Consider the following 21,274-nt stretch of genomic DNA (forward strand, 5'->3'; position numbering starts at 1 on the left):
TAATCGCTTCTCCTTGACACCCTCTACAAGCCATGAAACGTTTCCTTTCAAAACAAATGTAATAATTAGGTTTCTTAAGATGGGCAACGTAAGTTTCATGAAACATTTATGAGCTGTCCCCCATTGCACCATGTATAAACAAAGCTAATTTTTACGTTTATTATTTAATACCTATGTTATTACAATTAACAGTATTTTACACTTATTTTAAAATGTTTAAGGGAACACAAACATACCTAAACAACACATTTAAAATACTTAAAACAATATTATAAAACCTCAATCAGTGAAAGCAACGAACAACATCGGTTTAAAAGCCAGAATCAACTAAAACCAATTTCCAGAGGTTAGGAGAATGGGTGTCATGTTTAACCCTACTGACCTTGTTTTGGGAGAAGATGTTTCAAGTAATCAATCAGAATCAGATTCAGAACTAGAAGACGTAGCGCCAGACACCAGCCAGCCTGTACCAGTGTGGGAGGAAGCTCTCATGGGCGATTCCCCAGAGCTTATCTCCTCAAGGCCAAATCCTACACACTCGGTGGGAAGTGAGCTTTCTTCCGGAGGTGAGCGTCCCGACAAGCTAGTTGATGCTAGGATCCGCTGGAAGCTCAAACGCACGGGGCGGAAGGAAGGCGTGAGAAAGTCGATTTGATTACGCCAGAACCTGCCTCCGCACCAGGCGCTCTGAAGTTATGGGCATTTGAGAAAAGCCTTCCTATTCTTCTTGAGCGGACAATTGTCTTGTTTAGTTTGCATAGTTTTGCCTAGGAGGACGTTTCCAAGAGGTTAGACTCTCTTCAGGTAGAAGAGACGTTGTTTGTTGCTTAATAAAAGCTTTGTGGATTACTTAGCAAGCCTCATCATTTGCCTCCCATCGAAAGCAGGAGTGTTCTGAGAAACCCAACAATGGGTTTCAGTGCCCCCATACAGCATTTGCAAAATCCCCCCCAAATCATGCAAATATACTTAATTAGCTCCACATTCTTCAGGCAACCATTTAGTTGTGTTTGAGAACTTTTAAAATTTATTTATAACTCCATCCATATTATGGGCTAAAAATCTAAATTCTCTTACAGGCAGCAGGGAGGAAATTGGCAGCATATTGGATGAAATAGCCGCACTCAAGCACGCCATATCTCATCAGAATGATGCCATCACCAGAATAATAAACCCACTCAAAGGGAAAGGACATTTGTCTTATATGCCATCCTCATCGCAGGTATGAAAACTAGAGGGGCATTTGATGGGAAGGAATCCGATACTGGCGCTTAAACGCGCATAAATAAATTTCGAAAAGCAGATTTGGGGCTAACTACTAATTTAATTTTCCATGAAGTTGTGGGGAAAGCTATTTATTTATATGTATTTATTTAAAGTCACTTTTATAAAGAAATTACTAGGCAAAGGCAAGTCTTCATACAGAGGACAAGATTACATTCCTGGGAAATGCCTGTTGGAAAAGGTATGTTTTCAGTAGATGCTAAACCCAGCCTAATTTGTAGTGGTAGGGAGTTCCAGAGAGCAGATGTTACAGCACTAAAGGCCCTATTCCGAGCCGTGATGGACGTGACAAATTTTTTTGAAAGCCTCTTGCTGGAAGTAGTCAGGTTTCAAAGCTAGCTCCTCTATAAATGAAGGGTATTTTCTTCTTTCTGCTCGTGAAACTACTGGTGCATTTAGATTCTTCCTGCATCTGGAAGAATAGCCTCCGCTCCCCCGTCTTTGTCTTGAACTCAGATTCCTCCAGTTCCTTATCAAAGAACAAGATACTCTCCCAGATGGTAGTTAAAACACACAGAACTGTTGTAGTTAGGATCCTATTAACAGATGATGATGGGTGATGATGATTGCTTTCAAAGGCATCTACTCCTGCATCTCAGAGTACCAAAGATTCTGGCGTTGGCTTGCAGTGTCCTACATCAACCCCAATCCATAAAGGCCCTGCGGATAGCAAGCAGAACAAGAAGAAACATTCAGTCTCCCCTGCTGCAAGAGGATGCTGGTCACATACACCGGTCAGAAATGGCCTGCAAGAATCTCCCTCTGGTGGAGGTAAGTCATTTCAGTTGTCATCCAGTGCCTGGCCTTGATGGTTTTTTCTATCCGTTTGGCAAACACCTCCATGCCAAGCAGCTCTGCAGTTTCTCCTATTATTCTAAGGGGAGATGTATTACTTTCAGAACGTCCGTAGCTGTTAAACACACACAGAACCAATTGTAGTCAGGATCCTATTAACCATGCCAGTGCACAGGCATCAACTTGTAGCCTCTTTCTTTGCCTGCTGACTTGGAAGTATGTTCCACTGATGTCACTCTTTTTGACATCACAGGATTGTAGTCTCCTTCTGCCTTCCTACTTTGAAGGCTGGCGTGAGCCAATGGCTACTACATTCACCCCATTTTTGCAGCCATTCTTAACCTATATCTTGTCCCGGGTGGGAGCAGCTCCACATCTTATATGTTGCTCTTCTGTATTCTAGAGGGAGTATGTTTATTTCGTTTTATTTATATCCTGCTGACCAGCCCAGAAGAGGCTTTCCAAGTAGTACACAAAAGCACTGTATAAAATTGCAATAAAAACATATTTAAAAGCAATAATAACATCAGATATGCATTGCTGAACCTTCTACAACAATCAGCTTAGAATTGAGTTTCTGCACCCTATGTCTTTTTTCTCCTGAAGACGTATCTCTGTTTGTGTTTGTATTCCCATCTTATACGAAAGACTATGTCTTAACCTCTCGACTAAGATTATTTTTGCTCTGTCGTCAAATGCAGAAAACCAAGAAGATGGTGAAGTGAACACTCACGGTGAATTTTCCTTTGTACCACCTCCTGGCTCAGTCATTTATACTCTGCTGCCAGATGGCGTTCCAGCACCTCAGGGAGCAGTAGTGTATGGTCCACCTCCTCCTTCTGTACCAGCCAATGGAGGACAGCTTGCTCCAACTACAGTTCTATACGGCTCACCTCCGGCTGGAGCTCAGCTTGTTTATAGCCCTCTTCCTGCTAACTGTTCTGTGCCTCTTGTTCCTGTTGGAGTACTTCATTGCAACATACCTGAGCATCATAACTTGGTAAGATTCCTGGCTCATAAGACACCCCGTTTTGAAACTAAAATAAATGTCTTTTGAGAGAGTTGTGGCTAAGAGCATTTCTACAAGAGGGTTTTATTGCATGTTCATGATTGGGTCACTCATGGAAGTTTGCAGGTCTTTTACATGATGTCGTCAACTTCCAGTGTGTATCCCACGCTTTTTTGAGCATTATCCCGCTTTTAAAAAGATCAGAGATAAGCTGATAAATGTGTTAATGTATCATGTGCCATAATACAGCCACTAGGTGGTGCTGTTTAATGAAAAACACAGAACATGTCGAGAATGGCTGCAAAGCAGGCCCTGAACATGCTGGAAGTTTTGGGACCTTACATGATGATCGATAGATAGTCTTTAATTCTATTAACCAATTGCAGGAGAATAAAATCTTGAGGCTGGAGGACCGTATAGATAAGTTAGCGTCCCGGCGACACAAAAGCGAGCATCCTAGAAGTGCTCATCGTGAACATAATAAAGAGATGGACGAATTGCACCTGGGCATTCAAGACCTGTTGCGTGAAAGAGAAGAGCTGGAGCTCCAAGTAGCTGAACTCCGTAGCATAGCCCAGAAACGACATAAACGCAAGTGAGGACGCTCTATCAAATCTTTAACAGGTTTTTTCCCCTGCATCATCTCTTTTCGCAGTGTCACAGCACTCCTTCCTGCATGTGCACCTTCGCTAGGAATGGTGTAGAAAAGGCTGCACAGGAAGGTGCCTTGTACCATGACAAAACGCTTATCTATCTTGCCCAGTGTTGCCTACTTTGACAGGCAGCAGCTCTCCAGGGTCTCAGGCTTACTCATCACCTGCTTGGTGGCCTCACAGTTCCCTCAACCCCACCCCACCCTGCTTTTCTCATGTACCCTATTTCTTCGATTCTAAGACACACCTTTTTCCCCATATAAACATCTCTAAAAATGGGTTGCGTCCTAGAATCACAGGTGTGTCTTAGGTTTTTTTTTTCTGTTGGTGGTACTGAAATTAATGTGAGTCTTACAATCGATGAAATACGGTAGTTTTCTGTGTGCTGGGATGAATGTTTCATGGCAACTCATTTGCCACAGCACACCCCTATTCTGGTGCAAACAGCAAGACATTGCATGTTTTTTTCGGCTGAGCTGAGCAGGTTTGCCTGTGTTCTATTTCAGCCTGACATCCTGGTAGCTTTTTCTGCTAGAGCTAAGGGTAAAGCATAGAATCATAGAACAATAGAATCGTAGAGCTGGAAGGCGCCTCTAAGGCCATCAAGTCCAACCCCCGCTCAATGCAGGAATCCACCTTAAAGCATCCCTGACTGATGGCTGTCCAGCTGCCTCTTGAAGGCCTCGAGTGTGGGAGAGCCCACCACCTCCCTAGGTCATTGGTTCCATTGTCGTACTGCTCTAACAGTCAGGATGTTTTTCCTGATGTCCAGCCAGAATCTGGCTTCCTGTAACTTGAGCCCATTATTCCATGGCCTGCAGTAGCAGAAGGGTGCATTGGTGGGAACAACAGTGCTTGAATTACAGTGGGCCAAAGTGGGCCATCCCCTTTAGCTTTTGTGCCACCTCCCTTAGGAGATGTTGCCAGAGCCCATGATTTGGCTAAAAACATTGGTGGGGGGATGCTGCTTGTGAATGTCAATGAGGTCTTCCCCTTGCCTTGCTTTTTCTGCCATAATTTGAGTACTGGGGGGAAAGCTGGATTAGCAAAACATCCTGCCACCTAGTGACTTTCTACGCCAACTTCTTACCCCCGTGTCTTTCAGAGACTTAGTTGATGGGTGCGTCAGTGACGTCATTTCAGAGCTGGAGCTAGAGAAACCTCTTCAGCACCATGGAAACATCATGGACGAAATCGAGTGCATGGAGAAAACTCTTCTGAAGCGACGGGCAGAACTCAGGGAGGCAGACAGACTCCTTGCTGAAGCTGAACATGAACTTGAAAGTACTCGAGGAAAAGTAATCCTTTGTTTTATTTGTCTCAAAAGGTTTTGTGCCAACCCAGAATTACCTACGGCACATTAGAACCTCCAACCTGTCAATCTTTGGCTATAGATAGAATTGCCAGGTTCACTGTGGAGCAAGAGTTCCTGTGGATTTAGCAGTTCCATATTGGCCTCCAACTCCCATCAGTCCTAACCAGCATGGCCAATGACAAAGGGTGATGGGATTTGTAGGCCAAAACACCTGGAAGGCCAGATGTTGGCTGCCCCAATGTTAAAGGTACAGGAGCCTGTTTCCCTATTGGATCTGACAAGCATAAGAGTGGAGATTGTATTACTAATTTTCAGTAAACTAACCCTCAGGTTATTTATACATAAGGCTTTATGAGCTCGGACGGTGTCGGCCCCACAAGTGCTCATGCGGTGTGCCCCAATAAGCCCTTTCTGTATGCTAATGAGAGAGAAAGTGGAAAGTAACAGCCTTCTAATTTAAACACGAACGTATAGGATAGTTTTTGCATTTTTTTTCTCTAGACCAAAGACACTATTCAAAATGCATTTTTTTTCTCTAGACCAAAGACACTATTCAGAAATACAACAGCGCTAAGCAGCATTTGTCTCGGACTGAGAAAGAAGCCGAGGAGTTAGAACGACGGGCTCAGGAGATGGCTGTGAGGCTTGTAAAAGCAGATCAGCAGCTAAGGTAAGCTGAAGTTACGTTAAATCTCATTATTTGGGCCTACATAGCAGGGTTGGCCATGGTGTGGCTCAGGAGATACATGTAGGTTCTGGGCAGGGAACTCAAGGGAGGATGAAGCTACACACCTGTTTGTGGATTAACTGGATCCCCTCATTCATCATAGTGGCCATATAACAGTGCTCTGGAAGAGAGGCCACTCATCACATCAGTCACTGGCATCACATCAAAAAACTATACAGAAAACCTTCAGAAACTGGGCCTGCCAAAATACATCCACTCCAATATTCGGAAAGCAGTCATACTTCAAACATGCTCAATTGTCAGGAAATTTCTGAATCAGTAAAAGACAGCAAGACTTGGCAAAATCTGTCATGACCATCTAGAAAAACCACCACGAGCGAGAAAAGATAATAATTTAATAATAATAATGGGCTGATAGTCACCTTTGAATACCCCCTTGCCCAGTGATACAGTGGGATATAAATCAAAATAAATAAAGACCACTTAAGAAAGTGAATGGAAGCTAGTGAAAAAGTTTCAGTTTTGCATGCATACAAGTCCTGTTCACCTTCTGTGTCCCAACTCTCCCGATAACAAGCTAGAACTAAAGCTGCTAGTAGATTGTCCTTAAGGATTGAGAGCGGCGTTGAAAGAAAGAAAGTGGATATTACTGGCAGCATGATGTTTCTGGGTTTTGGCTCTTTTGGTTTAGAACTTTGGATCCCAGTTTTAAAAATCCCATAACGACTTGAGAACCTGTCATCATGAGCAAACAACAGTAAAAGTCTTTTTATGAATGCTTTTCAGGTCGCTTCAAGCAGGTGCAAAGGACCTAGAACATCACAAGATGGAACAACAAGGGATTCTGAAAGAAATCAATAAAGTTGTGTCGGCAAAAGATTCTGAATTTCAATCTTTGAGCCAGAAGATTGAAATATTAACTGAAAGGTACCTTGAATTGGTTTGATTTTCAAAATCATATACTTGAGAGATCCATTTTCCTGGCGAATTAGGGCAGTTTCCGGAGCCTGTTTTCAGCCACGGTGTATTTTTTTTTCACTTGCAAATTCGTACTCATAGTAAATGCTATGATGTTCATAATGCTCTGAGCAGAAGAGAGCCATGCACAAATAAATAGTTGCGTCTGTCACCTCTGAAAGTTGGCTGCACTCGGAACAGCCTTCTCCTCTCCCCTCTCATGTCCTGCTTGTGGGCTTCCTGTTGGCCAATGTGTGAGCAGGATGCTGGACTGGATAATACCTTGGTCTGATCCAGCCTCAGGGCTCTTCATATGCTCTAATCCCTCAGTGTACATACATGGTGCTGTGAAGGACACTAGAACATTGTTCCTCAGCTGGGCATTACAGCAGGCTCACCAAAGCTGTATACTCTCTCTACTCTATAACCTTTTCTGCTACTCTCAGTAGCCACCGCTGTGTCCCTTAATTCCCTTAGCAGCATATTATTTATTTATTTTACTTATTACATTTATATACCACCCCATAGCCAAAGCTTTCTGGGCGGTTTACAAAAATTCAAAAGATTAGATTAAAAAGACTAAAAATTAAAAATCAGTGTACAGAAATTAAAATGCGTAACATTTAAAACAATTTTTTTAAAACACTCAGCCAGGCCAAAGCTAGTTTTGGAGTCAGTTAAAACTCAACATATACAGTTGAATGCACTGAGAGAAAAGGAAAGTCTTAACCTGGCGCCGAAAAAATAACATTGGCGCCAAGCGGGCCCCATCGGGGAGATTGTTCCACAATTGGGGGGCCACCACAGAAAAGGCCCTCTCCCTTGTTGCCGACCTCTGAGCTTCTCTCGGAGTAGGCGCCCGGAGGAGGACCTTAGATGTTGAGTGTAGTGTACGGGTAGGTTCGTGGCGGAAGAGGCGTTCCGTCAGGTATTGTGGTCCATATATGTGCATCCAAAATCAAGTAACATTTGTGCAGGGGCTCACCAGCTACTGAGATGAGCTGAACCGGGGACAGTTCCTGGCTAGCAGTTCAGAGTACGTGGCTTGCTCACTCCAGCATTTAACTGAGCAACCCTTGGCCACAGTGTGTCTGCACATCCTCAAAAATGTACTTCATTCCAAACTTTTCTAGCCTTCAGAAGCTGCAGGTAGATATACAAGTTGCAGAAGGTAATGAAGATCACCATCTCCAGATCCTTAAAGAAGCAGAAAACATTCTTCAGAGCAAAAAGAGTGATCTAGAGAGGCTGAAGGATCGGGTGAGTACAATTTGTGCTGTGGAAAATCCACACTTTCCTGAGATGATAGACAAGTAAATTGCCATGAAAGGAGGGTTTCGTTAATGACCATTGTCTGAAATGGTCATAACTCATTTATTATATCGTTTTTAAAGCAACTAAAAGAGCTAGGTGCTATGCAAAAATTAAAAATAACACAAGCCTCGTTTAGAGGTTTACAGTCTAAAAGTAAATATAAGTCACATCAGGGAGAAGAGGAAGGGAGGCCAGTTCAATAAGCCAGAGTGAAGTGATGTGTCTTAAAGAGGGTGCTTGAATGTAAAAACAGGAAGAGAGTTGGACATAACAGGTGGAAACATTCCTGTGATAAGGGGCTGTAAGGGAAAAAGTTATTTGAACATGCTAGTCAAGACTCTTTTTACTTGGATTTGCTGAACATACCCTATTTCTTCGATTCTAAGACGCACTTTTTTCCCCATATAAACATCTCTAAAAATGGGGTGCGTCTTAGAATCGCGGGTGTGTCTTAGGTTTTTTTATCTGTTGGTGGTACTGAAATTAGTGTGCGTCTTAGAATCAATGGCGTCTTAGAATCGAAGAAATACGGTAGATGCATCAACTAAATCCAGTATCAACGCTGTAATGTCTTAACGTTTCGGTGAAGTGGCCTCGTCACTTGTTACTTGGCCTCTGGTATTTTACCCTTAATGATAAGGAGCAGATGTTGCACTCTGGGACTCAAGACGCTGCTTCCCCTCACCAGATGATAGATAAATAAGGAGTATTTTAGAGCGTCCTAAACATTTCAAACGTATTATCTCAGTAATCCTTACAACAGCCCCGTAAGACTACTTTTGTTACTCCTGTACTGTAGGCGGACTGGGCAGAGGGTGGGATGTGGGGGCTAAAATGGGGATAAGAATGGACCGCCTAAGGGCACCTAGTGAGTTCAGGGCTGGTGTGAGCTGAGAACCGAGATCTGGCCCGAACCTCAGCCACTGCGCTAGTCCAGCTCTTCAAAGTAACAAGCGCCCTGAGACATCCTGCATTCAAATAATCTCAGGGACCAAGAGGTGAATGAATAATCCCAAAGCGTGACAGCTATAGGTCTACATTCCCCCCCCCCTTCTCATTTTCCTAGACTGCAGCTCAACAGGAGGAGCTGCTACTTTTGGACCGGCTGCTTGATCAAAAGAAGGAAGCACTGCACCGCCTCCAAAACAGCATTGACCAGAAAAGCGCTGACCTCACAGAAGCTCTCAGGGATGGTGAGGCTGAGGTGGCTGAAAAATGGCGACAAATACAGGTTTTTTCCCAATTACATATTTATTTTTTGGAGCTCGTTTATGATGATTGGTGTTTTTTTTTAATTGGAAACCGTTTCCTTTGACGTTTGTAGTTCAAAGTATTCCATTGCCTTAATGCATATATTTTGTGGACCTCTAATTGATAATATCCCATGTGGGAAGCTGGGGGTGGAGAAGTGAAGTGCAAAAATAAAATGAAATTACTGGTGTTGCAATTCTATACACATTTATCTGGGAGTAAACCCTGTTGAACTTAATAAGATTTACAGATGACTAGACATGCATAAGTTTGCACTGTCGGCATGAAACGGTTCTGCTTTTAAGCATTGGTAGTGTTGGTTCTTTTGCCTAGGAGGTGAAGTCTTTTCTAGAGGACCTGAGTGTTCAGAAAGGAGAACTCAGCGCCCACTTAAATGAAAAGAGAGCCCAGCTTTCTCTTCTAACGCAAGATATCCAAAAAGAGGAAGAGAAACTGCAGGATGTCCTGGGACTGATCGTGAAGCATAAGACAGGTTTGGCTTAAAAACTGTTGTCATGTCTGTTACGTACTTAAACAACCTACCCACATTGGCAGAAATGAATTTTTATTTATTTTATTATTGCATTTATATGCCGCCTTTTTCCCGGCAAGGAACCCAATTTATTTATTTATTTATTTATTTATTACATTTCTTTACCGCCCAATAGCCGAAGCTCTCTGGGCGGTTCACAACAATTAAAATCATAGACAACCAACAGGTTAAAAGCACAAATACACAATACAATATAAAAAGCACAACCAGAATAAAAAACCACGCAGCAAAATTGATATAAAATTAAAATACAGAGTTAAAACAGTAAAATTTAAATTTAAGTTAAAATTAATTGATAAAATACTGGGAGAATAAAAAGGCGGCGTACATAATCCCCCTCCTCTCCATTTTTATCCTCACAACAACAACCCTGTGAGGTGGGTTGGGCTGAGAGTCTGTGACTGGCCCAAAGTCACCCAGTGGGTTTCCATGGCTGAGTGGGGGACTAGAACCCGGTTCTCCCGACTCCCAGTCCGACACTCTAGCCACTACACCACACTGCCTCTCACAATGTGATGAGATTGTGGGAAACTCATATAATTACTAAGTTAAATTGCCAAGAAAGAAGTAAGAGAAGGGAGAACAAACATAGACCTAAAAAGAGGTTGACCTCTGCTTTTTAGATACTTATTTATTTATTTATTTATTTTATTTAGAGTATTTTTATCCCGCACCTCAGCCAAAAGGCTCTCGGAGTGGCTTACAATGTATCAATAAAGAAGACTGTCCCTACTTGAGTGGAAATAGATTAAAACTTGGGAGTAATGATAAATATTGTTCTCCTGTATCTCCTGGAGGGCACTGCAGAACTTTGGATTTTCTCTTCCTCTGGTCAACAGGCAGAGTCCGATAGTGAAGATCCTCTCCAGGGGATCTTCTGTTTATCTCCCTTTCACCCATCTGACACCTCTCCCTTCCCTCATTAAGAGGAAAAAGGAGAGGCAACAGCGCCATTCTAGGTTCTTGCATTGTTAGCTGACGAGAGGTGGATTGAGCTGCCCAAAATTCCTCTCCAGAACCCCAGGCCAGTTGCACATAGCTTGCTTTTAGCAAGGAATCCAGCACAAATCCTTCCCTTTCGCCCCACTTACGGTTGGAAGACTAGAATTATTGCAGAACCTCCATCAACCAGCAGCTTCAACGGACCAGCTCCTACCCCACCCCACCCATTACAAAAATACTGCCACTGAGAATTAAAACCTGAGCAGAAAGAGATTTCAGAGGCTATGTAAATTCACAGTGTAAAAAGGAAACGAGGAGCCGTTTCAGACCAAGTCAGGGCAATGGTCCATCCGCTCCTGTATTGTCTACTCCGGCCTTTTCCAAGCTGGGATTTGTAGTCCAACCGATCTGGAGGGCACCAGCTGTTTCTACCTCAGCTCTCCAGGGGTCTTTCCCATTGTTGTTACATGAGATCTTTAGTTGTTGCTGTTGTTTAAACAGGAGATGGTACAGAATGATTCTGAAGGTCTTTTTTCTGTTTGACTGACTTGCTTGGAATTTACGTGGTTTTGTGTTTGCCGTCCATTATTAGAACTCAAGCACGTGCTGGAAATGTTGCAACTTGAAAGCAGTGAACTAGAAGGCTTAAAACTTCAGCATAACCAAAAACTTCAAGAACTGGAAAAAATGCACAGTGAGCTCCTGGAGGTATGTGAGGGTTGCTTTTTATGCCACTTAGGACACCCTGCACACAGCAGCTTCCACACATATTTAATCTGGGCAAGGTTTACAGACACACCATTAAGTTGGCAGTTCTGTCTGATAGGTGCCCATCACTTTTCTTTCAAGCACAACCCATGCTCCAGCCTCTGTGCGTATTACACCAAGTACCTGACTGGTACCCTCATCAGGGAACCGTGATCGCTTGCAGCTGTGTATCGTGCGTATACTCCATAGCAAACCCGGGTCTCCTCCGGCAGGCCATTCCACAGTCTGGGAGCATAGTATGGAGAATGTGGACAGGGAGACATTTTTCTCCCTCTCTCAGAATACTAGAACCCGGGATCATCCCATGAAACTGATTGGTAGGAGATCCAAGACAAATAAAAGGAAGTCCTTCTTCACAGCGCATAGTTAAATTATGGAACTCACTGCCACAAGTTATTGTGATGGCTACCAATCTGGATGGCTTCAAAAGGGGGTTGGACAAATTCCTGAAGGCAAAGGCTATCCATGGCTACTAGCCCTGATGGTTGTGTGCTATCTCCAGTATTCGAGGCAATAAGCCTGTGTGCCCCAGTTGCTGGGGAACATGGGCGGGAGGGTGCTGTTGCACCATGTCCTGCTTGTTCATCCCTGGCCGATGGCTGATGTGAACAGAGTGCTGGACTAGATGGACCCTTGGTCTGATCCAGCAGGGCACGTCTCATGTTCTTATATTTGCTTCTGCAAAATATTTGAAATGGCTCTTGCAATGGAATAGATACGTCACCTGAATTTTCCCGGGTACAAAAGATGGTTCTTTGCTCAGAAAGTGAGATATCTCTGAAAGAATAACATGACTTTGAGGGGACATGTGTGAAGTGCACTGCTTATATAAAAGTTAAAAAACAATGCACTTCCAGTGTACAAAAAACTAAACTGTATGGGAGGGCAGCACCATGTACATTGATGGTGCTATATAAATAAATAATAATAATAATAATAAGGCTCCAGGAAGCCCTGGTTTCCCAAAACGTCCCCAAGTTCCCAGTGGGGCAGACAAGGTGCAGGAACAGGACCACTTTCAAAGGTATTTATCCAAAAGCAAAGGGGAGGTGACATTGTACAGCTATGGCAAATGGGCGTAGTGTGGAATAAACTGAAATCTGTCCCATCGTTTCCATTGTGTTTAATTCCTAGGGGAAACTGGAGTTGGAGGACCTCCAGAGAGCATCCCAGCAGGAGCAGGGCAAAGTGGAACGTCAGAAGCAGGTTCTTGAGAGGACCCAGCAAGAGGCTGAGCAGCTGAACTCTCAGCTCCGCACTTTGCAAAAGAGCGTCAAGGCACTGAGCGCCGAGAAGCAGCAGCTGGAAGAAAACTGCAACAGCTTGGAGAGGAAATTGTCACAAACCAAAAGGTGAAGGGGCTAAACGGAGGAGAGGTGTTTCCCTCAATGGAAATATCCTGCAGGGTTGTTGTTTTTTTAGTTGTCTTCTCAAAAGAAAGCCATTTTAGTCTTCGTGGAGCATTTATCCAGTAGTACATGTGGCAGCTCCCCATAAGGGGAACCTGTATATTAAATTTTGTTCCATTTCTGTAAACTTTCAAGGAGTTAGACACACACACCCTTTCGTCGTTGTTGTTGTCACAAACTGGTAGAGAAAGGAAACCCAGCAAAGGCTTGAAAATCGGCAAAGGAAGCTGGAATACCTGCCCAGCCAGGTGGGAGGAGGGACGGGGCAGTGGAGGAATAAACTATGCTGTGTAGCTTAATTTGATTGTCTCTCAGGGCACAGTAGGCTATTTGCAAAATAAGCTGCTGTGCATAGTTATAATAATAATAATAATAATAATAATAATAATAATAATAATTCTTAACCGCCTCTCCATTTTGATCAAGGCGGGGAACGGCAGTAAGTATAAAATACATAAAATACTGATTAAAAAACATAGTATACATTGTTAAAACATCCTTTAAAAAAATCCTAAAAGCATCCTAAAATTCCACTGGATAGGCCGGCCAGAAGAGTTCAGTCTTGATAGCTTTCTTGAATGCTAGTAGACTGCTAAGTTGACGAGACTCCTCCGGCAGGCCATTCCACAGTCTGGGAGCAGCAGAAGAGAAGGTCCTCTGGGTAATACCTGTCAGCCTAGTTTTGGCTGGCTGGAGTAAATTCTTCCCAGAGGACCTGAGTGTGCGGGGCAGATTGTACGGGAGAAGGCGATCCCGCAGATAGCCTGGACCCAAACCATGTAGGGCTTTAAAGGTGATAACCAACACTTTATACTTCGCCCAGAAACTAATTGGCAGCCAGTGAAGAGATTTTAGAACTGGTGTAATGTGGTGTAATAGGGCCTGGCTGCCCTATTTTGAACTAGCTGAAGTTTCCGGACTAGGCACCATGAGTTAACATTAACAGACCCTTAAAAACCCTGAGGGGAGGTGGTGGAAAGGAATGCACTGTCTGAAGAACAGAGGCACAAACAGGCACAGCCATGCAGAAGTCAGCCATCCAGTACTAACCATGCCTTTTGGCTTTCAGGGAAGAGTTAGCACCAGGCAGACTGATTTCCAATGCTCATCCCTGCTAGTTCAAACTGGGTACCAGGATAACCATGTGCGGCACACGCTAAAATAGCCATCACGACACAACCTCCTGGCTACTTGATATCACTTCCTTATAGTGCCTCTCACCTCCACCTTATCACTTCGGCTCCAGTGAGCATTCGCTCTCCATTCAGTGATAAAGTCTCACACAACAATGGCAATGACCCGTTCTTTCCATTTTTAAGTGAATTGACCTTCTCAAAAACGTCAACCAGAATTCAGAATAAATGTACGTCTTACCCCATTTTACAGAACCTTGGCTTCTACAGAAGACAGCAATAAAGCATCCCTTACCCGCATAGAAAAGATGGACTGGGATGTCCGAAAATTGCAGCTTGATGTTGACCAGCTACAAAAACACAAGACGTCTTTGAACGCTGACATTGCAGACCTACAGAAGCATCTTCATGGTAGAGGAAAGCTTTCCAGATTCCTACACAGTAGTCATTTTTTACTTAGAGCTACAACATCTATTTTTTTTTTTTACAAGATTTATATTCTGCTTCACATCCAGTGAACTATATCCGAGTGGTGAACAATAAAAAGGGGAGGAATAAAATAAAAGAATAACCAAAGTACCAAATAAACCTTTAAAAACAGGATGTGCCAAGAAAACCATGGCTGGTTAATGAGGGAAGGCTTGATGAAATAGAAATGTATTTAGCAGGTGCCAAAAACAAAACAATGTTGGTGCCCACCTGACATCAATACACAGGGAGCTCTGTACAGAGGGAGCCACTCTGAGTGAACTTCAGAGGGAGTGTAGTGCTATGGGGAACCAGTCATAGAATCAGAATCCTAGAATAGTAGAGTTGGAAGGGGACTCTAAGGCCATCAAGTCCACCCTGTTGCTCAATGCAGGAATCTACCTTAAAGCACCCCTGACTGATGGCTGTCCAGCTGCCTCTTGAATGCCTCTAGTATGGGAGAGCCCACAACCTCCCTAGGTCATTGGTTCCATTGCTGTACTGCTCTAACAGTCAGGAGGTTTTTCCTGCTGTCCAGCCGGAATCTGGCTTCCTGTCACTTGAGCCCATTATTCCGTGTCCTGCACTCTGGGATGATCGAGAAGACATCCCAACCCTCCTCTGTGTAACAGAGTGCCTGATCGAATGTAACTTAATCTGTGATGGGTTTTTTTTATTTCTTTTTACTAAATCCACCCTCAAATATTTACACCTTCCTTTATTTATTGCTCTTTCTTTCAACAAGCTGTAAAATGTATTTTCTTTAGAAAAAAAGGAGGAACTGAATATATTGAAAGCTGAACTGAATGATTCCAGGCATCATCTTCAGTTATTGGAACAGGTGAGTCTTGTTTAGTTTCAGTATTTGGGGTAGAATGGACAGGAAACCCACAACTGCATTGGAATACGAAGCCTCTCATTGAAATTAACGGCCCAATTCTGTATACACTGATGTAGGTATTAAAATCAGAGGAATTTAATCTCTGAATAAACAGGCATAGAATTAGGCTCAGTGTGTTGTGATAAATGGTAAATACAAATTAACCGTTTTAAGGCGCTGTGACTGTTTTGTTCTGCCACCTGCGGCAGCCTTTCCCAATCTGGCCCCCTCCGGACATGTTGGATTACAACTCCCATGCTGGATGAGGGATGCTAGGGCACGAGGTTGGGGAAGACTCTCCTATGATGTGAGCCCAGCTCATGTCTGGCATCATTGCTTTGTAGTGATGGTACATTATTTATTTATTTATTAAATTTATATACCACCTCATAGCTGAAGCTCTCTGAAGCCTTGAAAAATGTTGAAATGTCGTGTCTACAGTGTTTCTGCTGCTTTTTCCTGTTCTGAAATGTCAGGATATGAAAAATGTCTCAAAGCAAAAAGAGGAGCTACTTCAAGAACAGACAGACCTGAAAGAGCGCCTGAGTGAATATTCGAGGAAGCACGAGGAATGCCAGGAAGCACAGAGGCAGAAGGAAAAGCAGCTGCAGAAACTTTGCAGGGAAATTGAAGAGCAGGAGCAGGAACGGGCCAAACGAGAGAGGGTACAGGAATCCTATCCACTCTCTTACAGCTGATCTCTTCAGCTACACTTTTCTGTGTTTTGACTAGAGTATAAGGAGAACTTTACTTGACCTGTCACTCTGTAAATGGTTTTGCTTCTTAAAACCCACATCTTAAAGAAATGTTTCTTTTAGTTCGCCCTTTTGGAATGTCCAAATTCCCCAGAATCACTAGCCCTGCTGTCCTGGTGGAACACATTAAGCTGCCTTGGGCTGAATCCAAACAGTAGCCCATCTGATTCCGTATTGCATATTCTGATTGGCCCTGGCTCTCCAGAATCTCAGGCAGAGATCTTCCCCAGCTCTTTTGATTGGCGATTCCAAGGGTGAAACCTGGAGGATCCTCCTGCGTGCAAAGCTCGCAAAGTTTGCTCTGCCACGGAGTTCTGACCTCTCCCCGATTCCTTCCCGCACCCAAGTCCAGTAAATTGGTGACACCTTGAATGTGAATCAAAGTCTACTCACAGGGCCTCTCCCCAGGAGACCCCCTGGCCCGAATCCTCCACCTTTAGTTTTGATACTCTGTGGTAAAGGAGACAAACACCAACGTCGCTGTTGAGTGCCAGGGTGAGTGATTGGATTGGATTGGATTTATTACATTTGTATACCACTTATTTATTTATTTATTGCACTTATATACCGCTCCCATAGCCCAGGCTCTCTGGGCGGTTTACAGAAATTCTAAAATTAAGATAAAAACGAGTATACAAAATTTAAAATTCTAAAACACAGAACATACACACACAAAGCATTAAAAACCGTTAAAAAAACCCTAAACATGTGGGTGATTAAGATGTGCCGCCATATGCCTGGGCAAAGAGGAAAGTCTTAACCTGGCGCCGGAAAGATAGCAGCATTGGCGCCAGGCGAGCCTCGTCAGGGAGATCATTCCATAGTCTGGGGGCCACCACCGAAAAGGCCCTGTCCCTTGTTGCCGCACTCCGAGCCTCTCTCAGAGTAGGCACCCAGAGGAGGACCTTAGATGTTGAACGTAGTGACCGGGTATATTCACGTCGGGAGAGGCGTTCCATCAGGTATTGTGGTCCCAAGCCGTGTAAGGCTTTATAGGTCAAAACCAGCACCTTGAATTGGGCTCGGAAACATACAGGCAGCCAGTGCGAGCGGACCAGAGCAGGTGTTATATGGTCGAACTTTCTGGTTCCCGAAATCAATCTGTATACCACCCCATAGCCGAAGCTCTCTGGGCGGTTTACAAAAGTTAAAAACAGTGAGCATTAAAAAGTTTACAAAATTTTAAACCATCAAAAACATAAGCAGTATAAAAACAACGGTATCCATTTAAAAACAACAGTTCTGGGGTCCGTTAAAAAAACAAACGGATGGCAGGGAAATCCCTCCTTGACCCCCAGCTCAGCATAACTGGCATATCAGATTAGATTAAAAGGCCCTACATAAAATTTTATCAAGATCTCTCTTGAAATAAGGAGGGATTTGGGGCTCAAGAGACAGATGAGAGAGCTAAAACCAAGAGCACGTACCAATTCAAGTGGCCTCCCTCAGCCAAAGGTTAATTCTTGACCTGTTCTTTTTGGCTAGATTCTTCAGCACCTTCGGGACGACGCACAACACGAAGGACAGAAGTTGGAAGAGTGTACAGCTAAACTGAAAGATCAGAAACAGCTGTTAGAACAAGAGCTGTCAGAGCAGCAGGGCATTTTGGAGCAAGCAATTGGCAAAGTTCAAAGGGCAGAAGAGCAGATCCGGAAGCTTCAAGAGGAGGAATCCTGTCGCTTAGCCCTTGAAGAAACCATTAGCAAAACCAGTATGTTGGGTTTAAGGCTGCAGCCACTACTTTTATATATATGTGCTATAATTTGTATCCCACCTGACAGGTTCAGGACAAAGATGCTTTTAGAACAAGCCCTCATTTCAACTGTGATATGTGGGCCTCACTGTGTATATGTGGGAATCCCAGCTTCTGGGCTCCACAATTCAAGAAGGACGCAGACAAGCTGGAGCGTGTTCAGAGGAGGGCAAGCAGGATGATCAGGGGTCTGGAAACAAAGCCCTATGGAGAGAGACTGAAAGAACTGGGCGTGTTTAGCCTAGAGAAGAGAAGATTGAGGGGAGACATGAGAGCACTCTTCAAATACTTAAAAAGTTGTCACACAGAGGAGGGCCAGGATCTCTTCTTGATCCTCCCAGAGTGCAGGACACAGAATAACGGGCTCAAGTTAAAGGAAGCCAGCTTCCAGCTGGACATCAGGAAAAACTTCCTGACTGTTAGAGCAGTGCGACAATGGAATCAGTTACCTAGGGAGGTTGTGGGCTCTCCCACACTAGAGTCATTCAAGAGGCATCTGGACAACCATCTGTCAGGGATGCTTTAGGGTGGATTCCTGCATTGAGCAGGGGGTTGGACTCGATGGCGTTGTAGGCCCCTTCCAACTCTGCTATTCTATGATTCTGTGATTCACATCTACACTGAACTCTGCAGCTCGCTGAATACCTCCGCCACAAAAGAACCCTGTGCGATAGGTTGAGGTGGGGCTCTCAGCTCCTTGGAGGATGCAAATGCAATAAATACAATTGGGGCGGGGGGGTTACTTCTTCAGGAGCTGGACAGCAGAAATGTGGCTTTTTGGTGACCAAAGACTGCATCCTCTGATTCCAGGACATCAGGTCTCTGAAAAACAACTGGAGTTGCAAGAAAAGGTGTCCGAGGTGTTCTCCCTCCAAAGGAAGCTGGAGCTCTCGAAAGCCGAGGAGCGCATGCTTCAAGAGCAGATCCAAGCAGAAAGGAAACAGGCAGGAAAGCAAATCGCAGGCCTGAAGGAAGCCATCAAGACCCAGAGGATCCAGCTCGAGAGAGCGCTGCACGTATGTCGCTCTTTTCCCCCCCCTGTAATGTTTTCATCGTTTTAATAACGCTGTTCTTTGAGAAGAATAAGAATCGATTGGGATCGTGGGCATCATGACTGCCTTGGCCCCATTAAACCAAGCGGCCTCCATGCTTAGCACTGGTTATAGAACTTGGGAGTGTTCAAAGCATTTCACGTACGTGATCTCAGCAGTTCTTACAGAAACTCTATAAGGCAGGTCAGAGTTATTTCAGGTCAAAGACGCTGAGGACGCGGCTCACTTAAGCCCGCCTGGCGAGTTCATGGCAACGGCGGGATCTGAGCCTGACGCTTCGTGGTTCACGGTCCAGACTCTTACTTGCTGCGCCCACTATTCCTTGATGCCGTTTGCCTTGAGCAGAGTCCTAATCAAAGTGTCTTTATCCCGGGGAGTAATTCCATTATGTTGAGTTTTGTTTCGGAGGAGATTATTTGTTCATTCTGAAGGGAAACCAAAAGAGGAGCTGTGTGTATCCCCAGCCTGCCACCTATTTTTAATTTTAGGAACAGAAAGAGGAAAACCACGGTTTGCAGAAAGAAATGGCTTCTTTAGAGCAAGTGGCGCAAGACAACCACCAGCGAGCAAAGCGATTGATGAGGGACCTCGGCCGGATCCAAGAGGAATACATGCAGCTCAAGTCACAGGTAGACGATCCACCTTCCTGTACATTTTTGTCGTCTGGTGCACTGAATATTCCCATCCGTCGGTATATGTGGTGTGGACAAAGCAGGCCGTGGCGCTGTTTTCCTCCACCTGCCCCATAACAGTAAAACTCGGGGTCACCCAATGAGATTGATTGGCAGCAAATTCTAGACGGACCAAAGGAATAATTTCTTTACACAGCACAGAATTAATTTATGGAAGCTGCTGCCACACGGTGTGGTGATGCCACGAGCCCAATATCTAAAGCATTAGACAAATTCATGACGGAGGACAGATCTCCCAAAAGCGCTTGGGTTTGAGAGCCAAATAGAGCCTCCCTGTTCAGAGGCAGTAAGCCACTGAACACCAGTTCCTGGAGACGAATGACAGAGGAGGTCTGCTGCCATCGTGATCTACTGGGGGACGTCTGGTTGGCCACTGGGAGGTGGAATACTGGACTAGATGGGATCGATCCAGCTGGGACCGTCTTACATTCTTACAGCTTCCAGGCCAGCTTGAGTCTTAGCATCACCCTTTTCATAACTCAAAGCTGTGACTTTAAAAACGCGCTCAGATCTTTTCTTCTGAAGTTAGTGCAGCTTAGAATCGTTCCGCTCTGGCACAATCGGCTGCCATCTCTTATCTCACATGCAAAGAGACAAAAACTCTCAGGAAATAAAAGGTCATCGCCAGTAGTAGAAATTAGGAGTGTCTAGAGCAATAGGACAATTCTTTATTTTTAATAAAAGTGTTTGCACGCAGCTGAAGTTGTCTTTCTCAGCTGATAAATTCGTTTACATTCAGCTCGTATCTGCATGGTTTTTTAAAGAAAGAGCTCCAGAATGGCTGAACTTTGACAGTTTCACCCAGCTGTAGTCACGTGATCAATGTAGGCCTGGGACATACGCTTAGCAGCCTCCATGCCATCTCCTGTGGGGCAATTGGCCAGGATTGCACGCAGGTGCCAGTTGTGTGAGCCGGTGACTCCACAAGTTTTGGCAATATGGCAGCTGCTGCAATTTGTGGGATTGCGGTGGCTCAGAAAAGGCAAATCCCAAAAGTGTGTTTCCACTGCACTGCATTCACAGAGGTCCCAATTCACACAATCCCAGTGAGGTTGTGAGCTCTTCAGTGGCTTCCCCCTGTGTCTGCAGGCAGTTGCATAGGGCTTGCTGAGTGTCTCCCCCGGACCTTGTTTGCAAATTGCTTGTTAGTGCTCAGTACTTTCTCTGAAATGCCACTCTTGTCCTTACGTCCTGTTGCTTAGATGAAGAGTCAGGAGGATTTGGAGAAACGGCAAAAAGAAATGAAGGGCGCTGTGAAAATGCTCAAACTGGAAGTGAAAGACAAAATGAGGAGTGGTTTGAAGGATCTCAGTCAGTCCCCTCCGGAGCTGTTGGAACATCTGGAGGCTAATTTTGAAGCAAAGGGAAGCCCTCGAAGGGACTTGGAAAGCCTGAAGGAAAACTATCCGTTCACAGATAGTGAACCACGGATGCTGTGCTTCGATGAAAAGCTGGACCTGGCCAAAGTCCACATCACGGTAAACTCAGTTCTACTAAAATCAGGTTTAGAAACCAGAACTGTTTCGTGTGTGAAAAGATTAGAAGCAAAAGCCTTTCTTCCTGTATTGGTGGATGCCAAGAATGTCTATCTGAAGCAAGAACT

General features: G+C 44.3%; 1 protein-coding gene across 3 annotated transcripts in view; it reads left to right on the forward strand.

Annotated features, from left to right (window-relative positions):
* CNTRL (centriolin) overlaps window positions 1-21,274 on the forward strand; it is a 60,707-nt gene that overhangs the window by 35,325 nt on the left and 4,108 nt on the right. For all 3 annotated transcript variants that reach the window (XM_063144927.1, XM_063144928.1, XM_063144929.1), the window contains 19 exons: window positions 1,080-1,222; window positions 1,863-2,055; window positions 2,781-3,079; window positions 3,475-3,683; window positions 4,847-5,039; window positions 5,596-5,726; window positions 6,531-6,671; window positions 7,835-7,961; window positions 9,082-9,246; window positions 9,600-9,759; window positions 11,354-11,469; window positions 12,664-12,881; window positions 14,325-14,482; window positions 15,307-15,380; window positions 15,896-16,084; window positions 17,660-17,885; window positions 18,738-18,943; window positions 19,468-19,608; window positions 20,874-21,149. In XM_063144927.1, coding sequence (XP_063000997.1) covers window positions 1,080-1,222; window positions 1,863-2,055; window positions 2,781-3,079; window positions 3,475-3,683; window positions 4,847-5,039; window positions 5,596-5,726; window positions 6,531-6,671; window positions 7,835-7,961; window positions 9,082-9,246; window positions 9,600-9,759; window positions 11,354-11,469; window positions 12,664-12,881; window positions 14,325-14,482; window positions 15,307-15,380; window positions 15,896-16,084; window positions 17,660-17,885; window positions 18,738-18,943; window positions 19,468-19,608; window positions 20,874-21,149 — 3,365 coding nt within the window. The remainder of the gene's footprint in view (window positions 1-1,079; window positions 1,223-1,862; window positions 2,056-2,780; window positions 3,080-3,474; window positions 3,684-4,846; window positions 5,040-5,595; window positions 5,727-6,530; window positions 6,672-7,834; window positions 7,962-9,081; window positions 9,247-9,599; window positions 9,760-11,353; window positions 11,470-12,663; window positions 12,882-14,324; window positions 14,483-15,306; window positions 15,381-15,895; window positions 16,085-17,659; window positions 17,886-18,737; window positions 18,944-19,467; window positions 19,609-20,873; window positions 21,150-21,274) is intronic.

The sequence above is a fragment of the Elgaria multicarinata genome, chromosome 19, assembly GCF_023053635.1.
Source record: "Elgaria multicarinata webbii isolate HBS135686 ecotype San Diego chromosome 19, rElgMul1.1.pri, whole genome shotgun sequence".
In the NCBI taxonomy this organism is placed as follows: domain Eukaryota; kingdom Metazoa; phylum Chordata; class Lepidosauria; order Squamata; family Anguidae; genus Elgaria; species Elgaria multicarinata.